The sequence below is a fragment of the Gopherus flavomarginatus genome, chromosome 1 (genome assembly GCF_025201925.1).
Source record: "Gopherus flavomarginatus isolate rGopFla2 chromosome 1, rGopFla2.mat.asm, whole genome shotgun sequence".
Lineage (NCBI taxonomy): Eukaryota > Metazoa > Chordata > Testudines > Testudinidae > Gopherus > Gopherus flavomarginatus.
Window position 1 is genome coordinate 184,905,171 of NC_066617.1, and position 21,958 is coordinate 184,927,128.

The window sequence follows — 21,958 nt, forward strand, 5'->3', positions numbered from 1 at the left end:
ATTTAAATACAGAAAAATATAGGAAAACTTGCCATAGTCATAAGTGTTTAACTCAGTATATCCAATCAGAATTTATTTACAAAGCAACTTTTTTTACCAAAAAATATTAGAAAGCTGCATTTAGATGATCCCACAGGAAGTTTCATACCGTTTCAATTTTAAAAATGCAGCTATACGTAGAGACAACTATCTGCCTCCAGAAGTATATTCAAGTTTCCCAGGTAAAACTAAGATTTCAGTCATTGAAATATTTGAGAACGTATTGTAAGTGTAGTTTGGGACTTTATTGATAGCCAATCAGAACAGCAGAAACCAAATAAGCACATGAGGGGAAATGCCAGCTTTCTAAAAAAAGTACAAAAAAAAAGTACAAATCAGAAAAATAATGAACACTAAAAGAATACATGCTAATTTTCTATTTAGAAATCTCCTTTTTAGTCTCTGTTTTTTCTTTTGTTCTCCTCTCTCTTCCACACAATGTTGCTTACTTTCACTTAGGAACGTGTAGAAGGTGACCCTGTGACCCTAGAAGTAGTGAATTATCCAGTCAGAAATGAAGGTTTTGCTGTGTTTACTCTTTATTTGACATCTCAACTTCTCTAGATATTCTTTTTAAAGTTCACACTTTAATAAGGAGACAACTTTTAATATGTTCTCTCTAAAATTGGTTTGATGTCATGATAGCTGACAACAAAATTAATTTTAAAAAAATGCTCAATTTTCGCATAAAGCTGTGAGCTTCAAAAAAAAAAAAAAAAAAAAAAGAAACCCAGATAGATTAGCTAATGGATAAAATACAGGAAGAATGCATATTCAGAATGTAAATTCTGTTGTGATATCTAAACTAAAACTTATCCGTGCTAACAAATACAGACTGTTATAAATTATAACACACTAAGTAGTCACAGAAGTAGGAATATTAGGTTGTGAAGAAACTTTTTTTTATGGGGGCCAGAAAAGAGAAGAGGAGAATGAAATGCTGCATACAAATCAAAGATATGGCTATGGCTTAATAATGTATGAGTTTAAATAATGTAACTGAATATTTTTTACAGTATAAAATCTTAAATGTACTTTCTCCTTGTAATTACTGCTTATTAAGTTCTTTCAAGTTTAACTTTTTTATATGTTATCTTCAAAACCACTGAGCACACTTACCTTTACCCTTTAAGGGCTGATTCTACAACTGCTCGTATGTTTTATAGTTGGCAGCTAGATTGAAGGCAAGTGGAGGATTAGTGAAGAATGCTGATATGTATTCATCTTAAAAATCTTGATTTGGAACTATTAAGATGTACTCATGTCTATAATCAATGAGATCTTATTCCTCTTATCCTTGTCCCAGCTACCCAAACTTGGTTGCCAAGTATCAGATGGGTAGCCGTGTTAGTCTGGATCTGTAAAAGCAGCAAAGAATCCTGTGGCACCTTATAGACTAACAGACGTTTTGGAGCATGAGCTTTCGTGGGTGAATAGCCACTTCGTCACATGCATCTGATGAAGTGGGTATTCACCCATGAAAGCTCATGCTCCAAAACGTCTATTAGTCTATAAGGTGCCACAGGATTCTTTGCTGCCAAACTTGGTTGTAACACTAATTTGTTTAATCTGTGCTTGAAGGAGTTTAAGAAAAGAATGTATAATCTGGGAAGATGGGGCCCTGATCCTGAAGGGAGCTAGCAAACTATTATTATTTCTTGCATGGTGGTGCATGAGTTTTGAAATAGTGACCGGGTCAATCAGTTTCTATTTTTTAGTAATTTTAAAATCGGAATGGGAAGAGGATGGAGTGGTGGATAATGATGCTAATTTAGAACAGGTCAGAATATTTTCATATGAAAATAAATGAGAAACAAAGGCCACAAATGTGGCTGGTTTTAGTAGTAGTACTTTATCTACTTTAAGTTTTCTAGGCAGTCTTCTCATTATTAAACACCTGAAGAAAGTGGGTAATAAAAAACCAAAACAAAAACACCTTGATAGAATTTCTTACACTTCCGTTCCCAAGGGACTTACCTTCATAACGCAGTTGAGGCTGAGTTCCTTTACAAATTTACATAATATCCATTCACAAAATGAAGTCACCTTCTGGAGAAGAGTGCACTTAGGGCTTGTCTACAGGGTTTTTAAAATCAGATCAAATTGAGTTAATTCACTTTGAAAATACTTGCGTATAGATGATGCACCTCTTAACTGTGCACTAACTCCACATTTATCAGGAACTCTAGTGTCCTTTTGCAAAGTGGACTGTGCTTGTTTCGAATTGCATTAATTCAGTCTTTTGTTCTTGTACACACAATTGCTGTGTACCATGTCTTGAATGCTTCTAATGGTTGTCCCACAGTGCTGACCTCTCTCTTTACTTGTACGCCCTCCCTGCCCTGGTGTCAGGTTTTCAGGATGGCACTCTCCCCTTTTTCAAAGTTGGTACAAACCCAAATTTTGCTTATTTGCTCCTGGATCCCAGTGCATTGTTGTTGTGGCAATACAACCACAATTGCAGTTGCAGTCTTGAAGGTCCACAGTGCATCTCATGGAGCAGCCTGGCGTCTGTGGTGATACTTTGGATCTCATTGCTGTCTGGGAAGAAGCATTGTTTCAGGAGACTCTTGTGGCCATACATGAGAATAAAGACCTTTTTGTGGACATTGCAAAGTGGATGCACACGGGGGGGGTTGTGATTGGGATATCAGTCAGTGCCTGATAAACAGCAAGTGCCTCAGAAGAAAGTATATTACATCAAGGGATAAAAAGAGCCAATTGGGCAGGGGATATGTGAACATTTTTTGATGAACTAAACAGGAATCTACACAGTTGCAGTATGATCTGTCCCAGGCAGTATTCAGAGCTTGTTGCCCACGCTGTCGTGCCCACATTGAGGATGATTGGCTTGACTCATTAGGGGATGAGCACAAGGATGCTGGAGAGGAGCTGCCTCCTGCCAGCCAGAATTCTTTTTGTACTCAGGAATCTAATGACAGTCCTATCCTGCTACAATGGACTGATTCCCTGTCCTGCTTTGGCTGAGCTGAATTCCTAGCTGGAAACCCAGGCCTGGACTGGACAGTCATATCTACTGGAGGGAACTTTGGCAGGTAAGTACCTATCTTTACAATTTATTATTATTGTTGTCAGCGGATATAAGCTAGTAGCACCTGCTTTCTCTTCCTCCCCTGGTTCTCTGCTGTTACAAAATGGTGCCTACAACGATGGCACAGTTGCACTCTGTACCCTGCCCAACTCTACCCTGCTCCTGAGGCAGATTTGAATACAAAAAGCTTTAATTTGTGAAAAATGCCTGTGTTTATTGAGGCAGTGATAGCGGAAAAAGAAATATGCTTAGTTTTCATAGTTTACATGAGGTGTGAGTGCACATTCCATGCTCAGTCAAGGCACAAACAGTACTGCACCCACTGAGGTACAAATACTCCATATTATGTGTTCCAGCTGGCAATCACTGCAGGACCCTATCTATTTTTTGCTGCACTTTCTCCACGTCTGTGGGAACTAGAACTTAAGATTGAGAAATTGATCAATATTGTTTCGCACATTATAGGGAATAGCCACATGTCCATGCCCCCAGATATAGCTTGAAAGCCTCATTCACCAGGTGCACTGCAGTAGTGGAAAACTTCACAGTGCATCTTGCCGGTCTGCTCTTTTGACTTTCTAAATAAGACCATTCCCTAGTCACTGGCCTCAGCATAATATTATTGAGAGTCTGGACAGCCTAAAGGGAATGTGGAGGGGATTATTATCCAGCTTGCCCTGGGGGCCACCCCCAACCCTCCCTTTGCACCTTCTATGCCATAGGAGGGTCTCCAGTGCAGAACAAACAGGTGACCTAGCTCCAATCACCCCACCCCTAGCACCACAAAAGCAGATATAGTAGACTGAAATCCAAATGCACTTAGCATCCTCTGTGCACACTGATCACTTACTTACCATATCTGAACTTTCCCCCAAATAATGGAAAGTCTCTCATGGAAGTAAGGTCTCACATATATATGTAGGAAAAAAAAGCAATCATGATTTGTTTGGGATATGAACAAGTGACCTTCACTCCCCTGCCTCCATTTCTATGGCCATGGCACGTGCAACAGCCAGACTATCAAGGGAAGGGCCTCTATCTGCTGCCAAACCAGAAAAAAAAGAAGACTTGCAACTACATGTTTGTAGAACTTACGGTTGAGTTACAGAGGAAAAGTAGGCTGGCTGAGAAGTGCAGACTGTACATGAAGACCCAGAAAGAAAGAAATGCAGCTGTCTGAGAGAGTAGCAGTGGCCAAGAATACAGTGGTTGTGGCTAAGGACAGTATCACCATAGCAAAGAAGAGCATGGAAAAAGACAGATGCAGAAGCAGTACATGAATGCTGTCCTGAGACAGAATTCCTTCCTCCAAAATGTGCTGTTTCTAGGCTGGTAGACCCTGCAATCCCATAACTTGGGGTCCATTCTTGTCCTTCAGCCATTGGACAATGCTGGCTTCTGGGACAAGCAGCAGCCCTGTACTGCCAAATCTTCTCAGCAGTGCTTCCATTGACTCCCATTTACCTATCATATCGAATCTCTGAGTACTGAGAATACTTACATCTGGAAGTCCAGCTCTTTTGAGCTCTGACAATTTTTACTCCTGGGGGAATTCTGCATCACTGCACATGTGCAGAATTCATCCCCCCCCCCCCCGCAGATTTCTTTGCTTACCCGCAGAAAAATGACTTCTGATGCAGAAGCAAAAGGAAGCCGCAAGAAGGGTCACACACCCATTCCCTGGCAGTGCAGACAGGTTGGTTTGAGCACTCAGAGAAGCCAGTAGAGATGTAAACCCCCGCCGTGGGGATGGGGAGAGGTAGGTATGTGTGTGAGAGAGAGACACTCTGTCCCTCTCACTTGCTATTACAGCATGCTCAGCGTGGAGGGGCAGGGCTTTGGGGTATTTCTGAAGAGGGAGGCGTGGGGCAATCTATTTCCTCAGACAGAGGAGAATGTAGCGGCCTGCCTGCTTAGTGAATTGTTCCCATTGTTTTTAGTGTATTCCCCTAGGAGCATAAAACAGCAGTACATTTTTTTTTTTAGGTTCCTTTACATTGCCAGAATGGTGTAAAGGAGCCTTATTGTAAAGGACAGTGTGACCTTATAAATGCTTATGGTGCTTTAGTGATTAGAACTGGTCTAAATTTTGGGACCTATCAAAATGTGCTCCATGAGTCCTCACTTGCCCCCTCCCCCAAGCATATATTTGTTGACTAATAACTAGAACTAAAGAACCAATACTAGCTACATTACTATTACAGAGGCGGGTTGGGGATGTACAGGCATTTTTCACAAATTAAAGCTTTTTGTATTCATATCTGCCTCAGGAGCAGGGTAGAGTTGGGCAGGGTACAGAGTGCAACTGTGCCATCGTTGTAGGCACCATTTTGTAACAGCAGAGAACCAGAGGAGGAAGAGAAAGCAGGTGCTACTAGCTTATATCCGCTGACAACAATAATAATAAATTGTAAAGATACGTACTTACCTGCCAAAGTTCCCTCCAATAAATATGACTGTCCAGTCCAGGCCTGGGTTTCCAGCTAGGAATTCAGCTCAGCCAAAGCAGGACAGGGAATCAGTCCAGCTGTTCAGCAGCATGCAGTAGGCACTGGGAGGGAGGGGGAGGAGCAGGGATGGGCGCGTTTGGGGGAGGGAGCAGGAAGTACAAATAGACATGTCTTCCAATGCTCCTCACTCCCATTCTCCATCCATTGTATTGTAGTTTAAATGACCAAAATAATTTAAACTAGCTGGATTATGTTGCATTATTGTGACAAAATATATGCAGAATTATGCATAATTTTTAATTTTTTGGCACAGAATTCCCCCAGGAGTAAATTTTGAGCTGCAACATTCAACTACAGAATCCCTGGGGACTAGAATGCCCAGAAGCAAGGCATACACTTGCCTGTAACTTTATACATTCCCACCCCTAAATTGTTGTTACTGTGCACTTTGAGTTCTGTTTCCACTGTAGCATTCATTAAAGATTTATGTATAGTTGGTTATTTTGTAGATTGATTAGTTAAATGTATATCCAGCATATTATTTTTTCCATTGTTTTCATGAAAACTTGATTTTTATTGTTTCATAATAAATATCATTCACAGTACCTCTATTGTGAGTTATTGCAGTTAACACAGAAAATTCTTTAAACAAAGATGAAATAATTCATGGGTTTCTGCAAAAGCACGTAGGGGATGCTAAACTTCAGCCACTCACCTCAATACCCCAGTGCTCTTCTGAATCTCAACACTATTGCCAAGAGGCTAACATGGTAAACAATGAAACTTGAAATACAAACAATAAGCATCCCTTTCAGCATTCCCTTGGCTGTTTGTGTTCTCTGTGGGGCACCTTACTGTTTGCTTGAACTTCTGAGCAAGTCTCCATACTAAAGCCTACCACCCATTCAGAAGACTTTCCCCCTTGGTCTCTCAAATATTGTACAAAACACAACATGCAGTTATGATTAGAACATTTTTCTTTTTCTGCTGCTTCCTACTTATTCCATAAATAGCACTATTTGGAAGTCAAATGGTCAAGTGCACACACTACTGAAGCAATGGCTAAAATATTCCTTCTATCCTAGTGGCTTGTGCAACCAGAGGACCCCCATTTTAATTTAAACTTTTTTCCCAGACCTCCAAACTGGCTTCTCATTTTCTCCAGCGGTGCTCAGCACCAGGCAACTCTCCCACTCCTCCCCTTCCCCCAAGGCCCTACCCCACACCCTCTTCCTGCCCCACTCAACCACATCCCTCATCTTCCTGCCCCCTCCCCAAAGCGCGCCCATCCCTGCTCCTCCTCCTCCCTCCCAGTGCCTGCTGCATGCTGCTGAACAGCTGTTCTGCAGCATGCAGGAGGCACTGGGAAGGAGGGGGAGGAGTTGATTATTGGGGCCACAGACCCAAGTTTGATAACAGCTGTAATAGATCATTAAAAAATCAGTTCTTGAGAAACTGTAAAATTTGTCAATCAAATGTATTTTTATTGTACTTGTCATGGTTCAATTCCCCACTCTGAACCTTAGCGTCCAAAAGATGGGGTACCAGCATGAATTCCTCTAAGCTCAATTACCAGCTTAGTACTTGTAGCGCTGCCACCAACCAGGAATTCCAGTGCTGGTGCACTCTGGCATAACCTTGCCCGGGGACCTCCAAGACCCAGTCCCTCTGGATCTTAACACAAGGAAAGTAAACCCTTTACTTTACCGTTGCCTCTCCCAGGCTTCCCCTCCCTGGGTTACCCTGGAAGATCACTGTGATTCAAACTCCTTGAATCTTAAAACAGAGAGGACAATTCACCTTCCTCCCTCCTTCTCTTTCCCCCTCCCAGACTCTTCCTGAGAGAAAGTAATCCTGGCACAGAGAGAAATCAGCCTCTCTCTCCCTCTTCCCTCCTTTCTCCCCACCAATTCCATGGTGAATCCAGACCCAGTCCCCTGGGGTCTCACCAGAATAAAAAAAACGATTAGGTTCTTAAACAAGAAAAGCTTTTAATTAAAGAAAGGAAAAAACAGTAAAAGTTAGCTTTGTAAATTTAAAATGTAATAGGTACAGGGTCTTTCAGCTATAGACACTGGGAATACTCTCCCAGCCTAAGTATACAGGTACAAATTAAAATCTTTTCAGCAAAATACCAATTTGAACTCCTTTCAGCCAAAAGCACATTTGAACTCCTTCCTAACAAATACACATTTGCAAATAAAGAAAACAACCATAAGCCTAACTCGCTTTATCTACTTAGTACTCACTATTCTGAACTTATAAGATCCTGTATCAGAGAGATTGGAGAGAAACGGTTGCACATCTGATCCCTCTGAGCCCCCAGAGTGAACAACAACCAAAACTAACAGCACAGCACAAAAACTTCCCTCCCTCAAGATTTGAAAGTATCCTGTCCTCTGATTGGTCCTCTGGTCAGGGGACAGCCAGGCTCACTGTTCTTGTTAACCCTTTCCAGGCAAAGAGATATGAAGCACTTCTGTTCTATTAACTCTTACTTATCTGTTTATGACAGTACTCCTTAAGACTCCAGTCCTGCCACAGTATTCTTATAGGTTTAAGGGCTGACCTGTTCAGATCCTGTTGCAGCCATGGGGTCAATACTAGTAAAAAAAAGAAGTCCTGTTCTATATAGAGAGGGTATTTGTTACTCTTTATATGCTGTCTGCCATGTGAAAAGAAATAAACAAACAATTATTTATAGCCATATGGAAAAATAGAAATTAATGAGAAACCTAATAAGATGGCCTCCAATTTTAAGACTGATGGGAAGTTCTGAAAACTTTTCACAGAACTTAATCAGAGCAGGTACTGCGTTCAGCACTCTTAATGTATAGGGGCTCAGGGATTCTGAGCTGTTTGCTGTCCTGGAACACGGAATGGAAAATATAGAATCTATCAAGGCCCTGGAGCATCTGAACACCTGTGGTTTGGATGGGATGCAGTGGGGGAAAAAAATCAGTTCAGTTTTATATAAATGACAGTAGATTTTTGATTGCTGAAATCAGTTAGAGTTTTTTATGTATTCATAACAAATTTATCTGACATTTTGCACTGTAGATGATGGTGCTAGATCTGTGCATGAAATAGTTATATACAGTGTTTTAAATCCTACCTGTATATGCTTTAAATCTAGCTTAATGTAAGTGATTCTGAGTAGTGCTTCTCTTTTGAGTTATAATGGCAACAGTCAGGATTGATGACAAGCCTGTGTAATGTAGTCTTTACCAAAAACCTGCAGAGATTAGGAGGCTGTCAGTAAAATATCAGTGGTGGTTTAGGGATTGTTTTTTGAAGTCATCATGAACTAACTACTAATGGGTAGCTTTCTTTGATAGCTCGTTTATAATTGAATGCAGATAGATGAAAATCAAACACAAAAGGAACTCAATTTTATCATTAACTTTTACTTTGTTTAACAGATTTCTGGGCACCACAGTAGCCTTCCTAATTTGTTTGTGTATGATGAAGGAACTAATCATATACAGCTCAGGTAACAACTAACATAAGTTTTCTCGGAGAAGGTCACCTTCAGAGAGAAGTGCTAGCAAAACACTTCCCCCACCCTCTTATGCTGCTTTCCATTTCTTACCTTCCACCCAAAGAAATATCGACTCTCCACAGTATGCAGCTTTAATACTTAATCTTGGAACAGTTGTGATCTGGCTACTTAGTATCTACATTTGGTATTTGTTTTAAGATACTTGTTAAGATGTATTTTTTTTCACTAAGCCAATTTCAGATCTTTAATGCAATCAAATAGTTTAAGGGTTCCATAGGCCCAAATACGTAACCTTTAGTAATGTTAAGGGCTACCTGCAGAAGGAGGGGTGTGCTTAAATAGTTTGTGCTAAATGCACTCGGTAGCTATTTTTAGAAATGCCTAAGAAATTTAGACCTACTCTATTTACTTGTTTATAATTTTTAGCAACATATTGGTTCCTTTAGTAGTAGAACTCTATACTCCATTTTGGACTGTCCCCCATTTCATTTAAACCAAACAAGATCAGCCAAATGGGGGTTGTGTTGAAGCAACCTACAACAAATTAAACAGGTTTAACTTTTGACACTGTACTAGATGCTGTTGGGGCTGACCACTGCTGATTGAGAATCCCTAGAGTAGGGGTTGGCAATCTCTGGGATGTGGTTCACCAGGATAAGCACCCTGGTGGGCCAGGCAAGTTTGTTTACCTATCATGTCAGCAGGTTTGGCCGATCGTGGCTCCCACTGGCTGCGGTTCGCCATTCCTAGGCCAATGGGGGTGGTGGGAAGCCGCGACCAGCACATCCGTCATCTGTGCCACTTCCCGCAGCCTGCATTGGCCTGGGATGGTGAACCGAGGCCAGCGGGAGCTGCGGTCGGCCGAACCTGCCGATGTGGCAGGTGAACAAACTGGCCCTGCCCGCCAGGGTGCTTACCCTGGCGAGCCGCGTGCCAGAGGTTGCCAACCCCTGCCTTGGAGTGTAGTGATCAGCTCTCTTAAGATCAGTAAGTCTATACCAAGTCAGACCTTAGATGCTCCTAGAAAAGTTTCCATGTAGATGCTGCAAGACATCATGGTAGCGGGCTGGTACTAAACTGATGCCCTGGCATCATGACAGGACGGTGCACTATTGGAGGTGCCATCTTTTGCATTAAATGAAAACCAAGTCCTGCTCACTTGTGGCCAGAAAATGGGAAGGGAACAGGCTACTAGAGTCACGTGTGAGGTCTGAGAGGGGATGGGGTAAGGATTGCACCCTATCTGCTGCTGCTGCTACAGATGCTCTTGCAGTTGCCACTATAGTGTGTGCTCCTGCTGCTGTTGTGACAGCATGAGCCCAGTATTTTAGAATATACCTGTTGGGATGTTGTTTTGGCAGGTTGCCAATTTTCTTGAGCAACTCAACTCAGAGAAGGGAGATGGTGGTTGTAAGAAATAACTGTCACACCAGAATTGACTGTAATAGACTACTCACAGTATGTCTCTTGCCCCAGGACTTTGTGCCTGCTGAATTTCAAAAGTTTTCTGCAAACAAAGTGTTGGGAGTATCCCCCTAAAAGTCCATCTTTGATTATGGAATCTCTGATCGTTTAGGCAACCTAAATATAGGAGTCACTATCAGCGCACCCTGTATTAAAATTATTTTAGGTCTCTCTGCTAAGGACAAGTTTAACAATGAAGGAATCTAGGTTTCCTGTGACTTATGAACCTAATTTCTGATTCTGTAGCTTCAGATTTAATATAAAATACAAAAGACCTCTTACATGACTTACCATACTACTCTTCTGGTGTACAGTACTGTGTGTTCAGTGGGGATGGGTGGGTTTTGGGGCAAATTGTCTTTATGGAGAAACCAGGGGGCCCTCTAATGAATATTACATTTTTATTTTTTTTTTAGTTTTAATCTATTTTGTGTTAACGAAGGGGGGTTGGGAGAAGGGTCTTCAAATATGATTTGAAGAGTTACGGAATCCACATGTGGCAACAAATCCCATTTTTTAGGAGAGGCTGTTAACCGGTTAAAGTTGTCAGATTCTGGCAAGATAGATAATGATAGGCCAAAGACAGTATTGAGCTTTTTTTATAGGGGAGGAAAATACCTGCAGTATTCTGAAGGGTCCCTCCACATCTCTGATATGCTGCGATCTGTATTAATGTTAACTTTTTCAAACCGATCTCATCCTCCACATTTTCAGGAGTGTGAGAGTTGGAAATTAGGGAGTATTAGATCATCATGCTTACTTGATGATAGTTCTAATAGCAGGCAGTTAAGATTAAGTGTTTGTGTGGAATATTTATCTGAGGCACACAGGAAATAGATGATAATACATAAGGTATGTCATAATTGTATTTAGAAGTTCCTGTTCCTCCTGAAGTGGCTTAGAACAGTTATTGTGAATCTAACTCATATCATTCTGTATCTCATTCCAAAGATTGTTTTTGAAAAATATCTTCATGCTATTATATATGCAAGTATTCGTTTATTTCTAACATGCCAGAAGCAAACTTCTGACCCTAAATCTGCCATTGTAATAGTGACTTAATTTGCTAAAACTAATTGATTTATTTTCTTTCACTACTATTCCAGGGACTACAAGTTGCCCAGGTTTTTACTTGTTTGATATTGAAGTAGGGATTGTGATAAACAGTTGAGGAATCAGAATTTTTAAAGGCTCTGTAGAAAGATGCAAGTTCTGCAATATAGATTTGTTTGAAAAGAGACCATTATCTTCACTGAATAGCAACAAGTGGCATCTTGTTAAGCCACTGTTTATGTAGCATATTGTGTTATCTAGCAGACATCTTCTAAGCAGTTTATGTAATCTTCTGATTTGTATCTTATAGACCCAGGTGAGTCTATGTTGAAGACAATGGGGCAGAGATTGGAAGAGAGTGCTGCCATTTTTAATAGTACAATTTATGCTATAGTTCTCAAGATTCAGACACTATATTGGAGTTCCCTGTAGAGTTTAGGTACTGTACTTCAAATCTGCATAAATGATTTTTTCTATAGCAAATTAGTTTCTGCATCTTTCTGGTTAATATAGCATAGTTTGGTTATAAGATGTTTTTTCTGTGGACTTTTTTGGTATATTTTTTTTAGACCAGGAAAATGAAGCTGCACAAGTGAAACTAATAATACAAAAGTAAAATAAATGAATAAATAGAGAAGTTACCTTATTCAAGTAAATTACTGAAATATGATTTTTGGTACCTCATTGCAATAAAAGTATCTATTTAATTTACAAATGGAGTTATATCTCCCTCTTTTGGAAAACCAAGATATGACCTGCTTGAGATTATCTTTTGCTCCTTTGATACATTTGTTGTATAAGAGCAAATAAATACAAAGTCCTCTTAAGCAGATATTAGAGTATTAATAATTAGTACAAATGCTAACGATTAGCAACATTTTATAAAATATTATATATATATATCAGTAACAAGGTTAAAAGACACCTGGAGACTATTTTGACAAATTAAATTTCCATATGGAATTTACACACAGTTTAAGAAACAATAAGAAATTGACCTCTTATACCCAATAGGTTTTTTTAAGTTTAACTTTAAACTTGTCTCTCTCTTTCCCCCCACCCCACTCCGCTCCTATCCCTCACCCCCCACACACTTTATTGCTTGGAGTTTGTTCACAGGAGATTTCTCTGCAGAAACTTTCAGCCTTGACTTCATCTGGCGAACTTATATTTTAATCAAGATCTTGTGAGTAGAGAGTTTGGAGAGGGAGAATTTCAGTGAATTAGGTTGAGATTTGGACAAATATGGCTATAAACTTTTTTTAGAAGTTATATCTAAATTTCTAACTATGTAGAAGCCATATGGCACTTGAACAGATCCTTTTATTCAGACTGCATCAAGTCTTAGATAGTTCCTCTTACTTTGTGTTGCAACTGAGTAGGAAAACTACACTAAACACTTCACAGCTACATACTGGAAGTGGGTTATTTCACTCTAGTTAAGCCAGTTTTATTAACTTGTGTCTGAGTTCATTGGCCTGTGCTGTTGCTCAAAAGTCAAAACAACTTATTTATAGCCCACATATAGAGGGGGATAGAACTACCAGTACAATCTCATCCATTTTTATGTATGTAGTGTGGGTGGAGGATAGTGATGGTCAAATATCAATTTCCTGTGCTTTTAGAAGCTTGTTCACTGCTCATCTATCTACTGGAAATAGGAGAAGGCCAGTACTGCTCAAGAAGGAAAACCAAGCTTCATACCTGGTCTATTGGATAATGAGGGAGCTAAAGAGCTAAGGAGAGGAGTCTCCACAGTGACTACAGAACTTTCTGCTTTTATTTCTTTAGTGACTTGAAGTGGCCAGATGGAGAAGGATGAGCAACATAGGGAGAGGAAAATGGGCAAGGGGAACTCCTAGGATTACAATGCTAATTGAGGTAGAGCAGTAGCAATTTATATTATTTAAAGTATATATTTGAACTGGAGTTGTATTTCTTAAAACTAAACCTTCAGCCAGGATTTTACTGCTTTTGATCTCCAACTGATTTGGTATTTATATGCTTTATGCTTTAACTACCTTGTTTGACAGAGACCAAATTCTGATAAACTTAATCTCTAATAAACTTAGTCTCCTTGACAAGCTTACTTTATTCTAAGTAAATAATTATTTGTCATGAATATAGAGATGGTCAACCTTGCTATACCCTATAAAACAGCAATATATCATGAAGAAAAATCTTTTTGTCAGCTCTCCTTCCCGCCCGTCGCACAATCACTAACTCAAGGAAGTGGGAGAGGGAATGCTTTATTCTGCAAAAACATAGTGTTTTGTAATATAAAAGAGCAGGCTAGTTTGTCACAAACCTTAATTTAAACTTTCCAAAAGAAGGTTTTATGGGCATGTTCCTGCTGTTTGAAGGCAATACTATGTTTTTAGTAGTCTGATCATGCTTATTTTCAGATCAGGTTTGTTATCTGTTTGAGGTATGTTCTTTCTGAATGCAAAGCCCAAGCTGTTGTGGTTTCTGTATTCGGATAATCTTGTCTCATAAATACACAAATGTGAAGCTAATGGAATGCTATAAATTCTAGAATATAGAGGTAATAGCTTCTTATTTACTGTCCTTGTAAATAACTCATTGACATTTGCATATTTATATTAAAGCTGGGTCCACTCTATCATTATGCTAAATATTGTTAGTCTGTGATGGCCAATTTATTTTAGTCACTGGCTAAAAAGCCACATTTACCAACAATCATTTCAAGTGTTCTCAAGCTATAAAAGTAATGAAATAATACACAGTGTTTCAGAGCAGCTAATTTATTAGCTTGTTTTTGGAAATCTCCAAGTTAATTGTCTCCACTATTTTTTCTAAATTTGCTTTTTTTCATTCTGTGTTACAAACCACAATATAGTTTGTAAACAGATTTGCTGAATTGCAAACATACCAATTTTTGATAATTTCTGAAATTTTGTAGAAGATATGTTGCACACACTGGCTCTCAAGACAAATAGTCCGCAAGGCCTCAGTGATAGCAGCTCTCTATTTTCAAATATTTCCTTTCCTGTCCTCCTTCCTTTCAAGCCCATATCCTCTACAGTGAAAAGGCTGTGGCAGAAGCAGATTAATTTGTTCCATTCTAGGATTTAAAGGGACATGGTTCTGTTGAAAATTACATTTCCTAAAGAAAATTTGGCATGTACTGTTAAAAGTAACCTAAAATTACTGGAATAGAAAGATAACAAGGGGGGAATATTTTGTGCATAACCTGTTTCACTTGCACTGCTCTAGGAGAAGTTCATCACATGCACGTTCTTCTCTAGGTAGTGCAGTAGCAACAACGTTGACATTGAAAAGGCAGTATACAGTTGCAAACACACAGAGACGAGGCGGGACTGAGCATACCTTGGGTTGGCCAGAAGAGAAACATTTATAAGTCACAGGAGAGCAGAGAAGTTCTTGGGGCTGGGGGCAGAGAATTGAGCATATTATTTAAAGAGTGCTCTATAAATGCAAAAAAAAAATGTAGACTATATCTTTAATTTTTAGGCAGTGAAGCTTCTTTAATCTGTAATCCTTTTATTTTCTTACTGCTGCAAATTTAACCTTTCTCATAACAGTAATAATACAATTGCCATCTGATATTGGTAGATGTGTTCAAACAAAGTGAACTCTTAAACGAGAATAAATCACAAATTCTATGCATTAACAAAACCTTCAATATTTCAACGTTTATACAGAATTCAGTTATCTATATATCTATAGATATATAATCTAACAAAACCTACATTACAGTGCAACTGTTTACTGTATTTATTAGTGCTGGCTATATGGAGTGGAGGAGAAATTCATGAGTGTTTAGTAAGATTAGTAAGGTCTACACTATGAAATTAGGTTGAATTTATAGAAGTCGATTTTTTATAAATCGATTTTATACGGTCAATTGTGTGTGTCCCCACTTAACACCATTAAGACCATTAACTCAGTGGAGTGCGTCCACAGTACCAAGGCTAGCAAAAACTTCCAGAGCGTTGCACTGTGGGTAGCTATCCCACAGTTCCTGCAGTCTCTGCCGCCCATTGGAATTTTGAGTTGAGCTCTCCATGCCTGATGGGTCAAAAACATTGTCGCGGGTGGTTCTGGGTGCATGTCATCAGGCCCCCTTCCCACCCTCCCTCTGTGAAAACAACAGACAATCATTTTGAGCCTTATTTCCTGGGTTATCCATGCAGATGCCATACCACAGCAAGCATGTAGACCGCTCAGCTCACCGTCTCCATATGTCTCCTGGGTGCTGGCAGATATGGTACTGCATTGCCACACAGCAGTGGCTCATTGCCTTTTGAAAGCAGGCGGTGCATTACGACTGGTAGCTGTCGTCATCGTACTCCTGGATGCTCTTTTAGCTGACCTCGATGAGGTTGGTCGGGGCACCTAGGCAGACATGGGTGCTCAGTGAGGTCTGTCAGGGGTGCCTGGACATAAATGGGAGTGACTCCAGGTCATTCTCTTTTTAAGTTTCATGTCATGGAGATTCAGTCCTGCCTGCAGTCGTAGTGCACCGTCTTCTGGTGAGGAGCCAGGAGACAACGATGGCTAGCAGTCTTACTGCACTGTCTGCTGCCAGCTTAAGATGTATAAGAGAGAGTGGGTGTCTTTCTTGTTTTGATCCAGATTTCTTTTGTATTCATTTGTATTCATTTTCTCCCCCCTCTCTCCCTCTGTGAATAGTGGAGGGAGGGATAGCTCAGTGGTTTGAGCATTGGTCTGCTAAACACAGGCTTTTGAGTTCAATCCTTGAAGGGGCCATTCTGTGTGACAGTTGTGTGTGTTCTTCTCCTTGATACAAACCCCACCCCCTTTGTTGATTTTAATTCCCTGTAAGCCAACCCTGTGAGCCATGTCATCAGTCGCCCCTCCCTCCATCAGAACAATGGCAGGCAATCGTTTCTTGCCTTTTTTCAGCGCAGATGCCATAGCATGGCAAGCATGGAGCCTGCTCAGATCACCGTGGCAATTAAGAGCACTGTAAACACCATGCACATTATCCTGCAGTATATGCACAACCAGAACCTGCAAAAGGAAAAGCAGGTGAGGAGGTGACAGCGTGATGATGAGACTGATGAGGACATGGACACAGACTTCTCTCAAAGTACGGGCCCTGGCAATGTGGACATCATGGTGTTAATGGGGCAGGTTCATGCTGTGGAACACTGATTCTGGGCCTGGGAAACAAGCACAGACTGGCGGGACTGCATAGTGTTGCATATCTGGGACGATCCCCAGTGGCTGCGAAACTTTTGCATGCGTAAAGGCACTTTCATGGAACTTTGTGACTTGCTTTCCCCTGCCATGAAATGCAAGAATACCAAGATGAGAGCAGCTCTCACAGTTGATAAGCGAGTGATGATAACCCTCTGGAAGCTTGCAATGCCAGCACCTACTGATCAGTCGGGCATCAATTTGGAGTGGGCAAATCTACTGTGAGGGCTGCTGTGATCCAAGTAGCCAATACAGTGAAAGAGCTGCTGATATCAAGGGTAGTGACTCTGGGAAGCATGCAGGTCATAGTGGATGGCTTTGCTGCAATGGGATTCCCTAACTGTGGTGGGGCGATAGATGGAACCCATATCCCTATCTTGGCACCAGAGCACTAAGGCAGCGAGTACATAAACCAAAAGGGGTACTTTTCAATGGTGCTGGAAGCACTGGTGGATCACAAGCGATGTTCAACCAACATCAGCGTGGGATGGCAGGGAAAAGTACATGATGCTCACATCTTCAGGAACTCTGGTCTGTTTCAAAAGCTGCAGCAAGGGACTTTTTTCCCACACCAGAAAATAACCGTTGGGGACGTTGAAATACCTATAGCTATCTCTGGGGACTCAGCCTTCCCCTTAATGCCATAGCTCATGAAGCCATACACAGGCAGCCTGTACAGTAGTCAGGAGCTTTTCAACTATAGGCTGATCAAGTGCAGAATGGTGATACAATGTGCATTTGTATGTTTAAAAGCACGCTGGCACAGTTTACTGACTCGGATAGACCTCAGCGAAACCAATATTCCCATTATTATTGCTGCTTGCTGTGCGGTCCACAATATCTGTGAGAGTAAGGGGGAGACGTTTATGGCAGGGTAGGAGGTTGAGGCAAATCGCCTGGCCACTGATTACATGCAGCCAGACAGCAGGGTGGTTAGCAGAGTATAGGAGGGCACTGTGCATATCAGAGAAGCTTTGAAAACCAATTTCATGACTGGCCAGCTTACAATGTGAAAGTTCTGTTTGTTTCTCCTTGATGAACCCCCCTCGCCCCTCCTTGGTTCACTGTACTTCCATGTAAGATAACCACTCTCCCCTCCCCCCTTTAATCACTGCTTGCAGAGGCAATAAAGTCATTGTTGCTTCACATTCATGCATTCTTTATTAATTCATCACACATACATGGGGATAACTGCCAAGGTAGCCTGGGGAGGGGGAGGAGAGGACGGAAGCACCAAGTGGGATCGAGGGGGAGGGAAGGACAGTGCCACACTGCACTTTAAAACTTATTGAATGCCAGCTTTCTGTTGCTTGGGCAGTCCTCTGGTGTGGAATGGTTGGGTGCCTGGAGGTCCCCCCACCACGTTCTTGGGCGTCTGGGTGAGGAGGCTATGGAACTTGGGGAGGAGAATGGTTGGTTACATGGGCTGTAGTGGCGGTCTTTGCTCATGATGCTTTTCCTGAACCTCAACCATATGCTGGAGCGTATCAGTTTGTTCCTCCAGTAGCCTCACCATTGCCTCTTGCCTTCTGTCAGTAAACTGACACCACCTATCATCTTCAGCTCGCCACCTGTCCTCACATTCATATTGTGCTTTCCTGGATTCTGACACTGTCTGCCTCCACGCATTCTGCTGTGCTCTTTCAGTGTGGGAGGGCTGTGTGAGCTCAGAACATTTTATCAGGAGTGCATTTTTTTCACCTTCTAATCTTCTCTAGCCTCTGAGAAGGAGAAGCTAGTGTGAGTGTTTGAAACATTTGCAGCTGCTGGTGGGGAAAAAAAGGAGAGTGGTAGACACATTTTAGAGAACAATGGGTAGACTCTTTCACGGTAAATCTTGATGTTAACATTACATAGCACATGTGCTTTCAGTACAAGATCGCATTTTGCCTCTTACTGAGGGTATGCTGGTTTGATGTGAGAGATCACTCACGCAGGGCCAGGCAACAGAATTCAGCTTGCAGGCGTCTGTGATGAGACAGTCTTTTTGCTTTTTTAACCTTTAACATGTGGGAATGGTTTCAAACAGCAGTACCCTCATTTCACATACCAAGGAGCTATTGGGTTGGCCATTTAAAATGGGTTGGCAATTTAAAAGGGGCTGCGGTTTTTGGGTTAACGTGCAGCACAAACCCAACTAACCCTCCCCGCCCCCCCCCCCCACACACACACACGTTCTCTGGGATGATCGCTTCACCCCTCCCCCCTCCGCATGGCTAACGGCAGGGAACATTTCTTTTCAGCCACAGGCAAACAGCCCAGCAGGAACGGGCACCTCTGAATACTGCCTTAATAAAATCAACCTGTGTCAGCCAGGTAACTACGAATGACATCACTCTCCTGAGGATAACACAGAGAGATAAAGAATGGATGTTTGAATGCCAGCAGACACGGAGACCATACGCTGTGTTATACAGTGATTCCAGGCTACGTGCTACTGGCCTAGCGTGGTAAAGTGTCCTACCATGGAGGACAGAATAAGGCTGCCCTTCCCAGAAACCTTTTGCAAAGGCTTTGGGAGTACATCCAGGAGAGCTTTATGGAGATGTCCCTGGAGGATCATGTGGCACTGCTGCGGGTCCCTGTTATAGCCTCTGTCCTTCATGCTCTTGGAGATTTTTTCAAATGTTTGGGCATTTCGTCTTTTGGAATGGAGTTCTGATAGCATGGATTCATCTCCATCATGGTCACCTCTGCTGATGAGATCTGCACTCACCTGCAGATTGCCATGCTGGCCAAACAGGAAACGAGATTCGAAAGTTTGCGGGCCTTTTCCTGTCTACCTGGCCAGTGCATCTTAGTTGAGAGTGCTGTCCAGAGCGATCACAATGGAGCACTCTGGGATAGCTCCCGAAGGCCAATACCATTGAATTGCGAGCACACTACCCCAAATTCGACCCAGCAAGGTCGATTTCAGTACTAATCCGCTCCTCGAGGAAGGAGTACAGAAATCGATTTTAAGAGCCCTTTAAGTCCAAAAAACCTGCTTCGTCGTGTGGACAGATGGAGGGTTAAATCGATGTAACGCTGCTAAATTCAACCTAAACTCATAGTGTAGACCAGGGCTTTGTTTTGGCAAGACTATTAATAGAAATACAAAATATTTTCAGTGACTAAACTAGAGTTCTAAGGAAATCCTTAATACTGTAACTGCTAACAAACATTAGCCATTGTGTCTTGTCCTTAGCTATTAAAGTTGAAAATGCCAGCAAATATGTAGCAATATCAGTCCCAGTTCATATATTGTGTCAGTACAGGCCACCTTATGCTTTTCAGGATACACATTTCTTGCAGTGATACCTTCATTAGAAAAGGATATGTATACATAGCACACTGAAACCCAGTTTGTGGGACCTGTGCTTGTGGACTTGTTTCCAAGCCAGTGCTTGCATTGTAACCATAAGCTTACAGTTGTTGGACCCGGGTCTCATAGTTGTGCTAATATGTCTGTACTGCACTACACAGACTACCTGATTTGGGTCTGTGGCTTAACCGGCGTTCACATTGCAGAATGACAGGGCTTGGATGCAAGTTATAGCGGGGCTGTAAGGAACAGCAGGTCTAGACTCTGGGTTTGTAGATTCCCTGGGTGGCAGCCACCTCTGCATCATCACCTAACAGCTCTGGTGGCAGCAGCAGAAACACTTAACCAGTCATGAGCCTGAAGGGTCCACATGTAGATCACGGATGTGCCACCCAGGGAGGGGCCAATTGACAGGACATTCCTGATTGGTCTGGACAGCCTACTTAAACCTAGAGAAGGTAGAGGAAGTTTTTCTCTGCAACTAGGCAGAACCTCATCTAGCTGCTGCAGTAGACCCTGCTTTCTTGTGCCGCTCTTGATCCATGGCTTCCGACGTTGGCTTTCCTTCCTGGTTCTGATGCTTGGTTTCTGACTCAGCCTTGTCCTCTGCTTCTGATTCCTGGTTTCTGACCTTGGCATTTGTCTGCTGGCTCCGATACCCAGTTTCTGACTTGGCCTTCTTTTTCTACAACTGGTTCCTGACCTCGGATTGACAATCTACTCCAAATCCTGATGTCCCACCCTAGCTGTAGCTATTAGGCTGGCTGCTCATGACCTCGCCTTGATACCATCCTGGACTGTGACCCATGCTCCTAGTGGGATCTTAGGACCTGTGTCCTGAGTACCTGCTGATCTGAGTCAGATTAATTTGTGTGTGGGCAGAAGGGGAGCCTGTCTCAAATATGAATCTCAGCCAAGATTTAGTGTGCATTGTAGATATACCCTGAGTCTCTTACAAAAACCAATAACAATTATGACCACCTGACTGCTTTAAAGAGAACAATTTCATGAGGTTGAGAATTAGACTAATACAGAGAAGCCGTCTAGTGTAAGGGATTCCTATTTGCAAGCAGCTGCCAGCTGTTCTGTCTTGGGAACCGTGTAGAGTAGAAGTCACCATGTTCTATTTATGCTTAGCTGCAGATTTCCTGTCTGGTAAGTGGGGATAATAGATTATATTTTTAAGGTCACAGTGTTGCCAATTACTATTTTATTGAAAGTCTTACAATATTTGGTGCCCCGACCCCTAAGTGTCACCTCCTGGAGGCCTGTGATTACATGAGAATCTCAGCTCTCATCTTTTTAAAAAAAAAGACCAAAGTTTCTAGTTCAGATGGTTGTGAAAAAACTAAGAAAATATGACCAAGTGCACTCCAATGGCTTGAAAATTATATGGCTAATACACATAGACATATAAAACACAACCATGAGAGTTAGAGACAGTCAGACACCCCTACCTATATACTTTTGATAAAGTACCACTAATACTGGGGTCGTCTTATTTGCAGGTTCAACTGGATTGGTATTTTATTAATATAGTCTATCTCCATATCAGTATCTCAGAGATGTTCTTAGCCTGATTTAACTTTGTTTTTATTGTACTATGACCTGGAAATGCTTTGTCTTCTGACCTACTTCATTTGTTGCTTTCTTTAGATCTACAGCCATTTTCACATCATCCACAGAAAGCTTCCTAAGATTCTGAGCCCAATTTGTGATCATATTCCAACTCTTGTAGGCTGCCAGATTAACATAAGAATGGCGCTACTAGGTCAGACCAAAAGTCCATCTAGTCCAGTATCCTGTCTTCCAACAGTGGCCAGTGCCAGGTGCCCCAGAGGGAATGAACAGAACAGGTAATCATCAAGTGATCCATCTCCTCCTGT

The 21,958-nt window shown here is 41.6% G+C and overlaps 2 protein-coding genes across 11 annotated transcripts in view; one reads left to right on the top strand and one right to left on the bottom strand.

The window, feature by feature from the left end:
* Positions 1-21,958, bottom strand: part of LOC127055132 (uncharacterized) — a 1,051,551-nt gene that overhangs the window by 591,437 nt on the left and 438,156 nt on the right. The window lies entirely within an intron of this gene.
* GBE1 (1,4-alpha-glucan branching enzyme 1) overlaps positions 1-21,958 on the top strand; it is a 302,275-nt gene that overhangs the window by 121,269 nt on the left and 159,048 nt on the right. The window contains exon 2 of one of the 10 annotated variants that reach the window (XM_050958382.1): positions 13,352-13,441. The exons of 8 other annotated variants lie outside the window; for them this stretch is intronic. In XM_050958382.1, the coding sequence (XP_050814339.1) occupies positions 13,379-13,441 (63 nt within the window). In that variant the 5' untranslated portion in view covers positions 13,352-13,378. Of the gene's footprint in view, positions 1-13,351; positions 13,442-21,760; positions 21,929-21,958 lie in introns of those variants that run through there. One more of the 10 variants, XM_050958392.1, reaches the window with a different exon arrangement.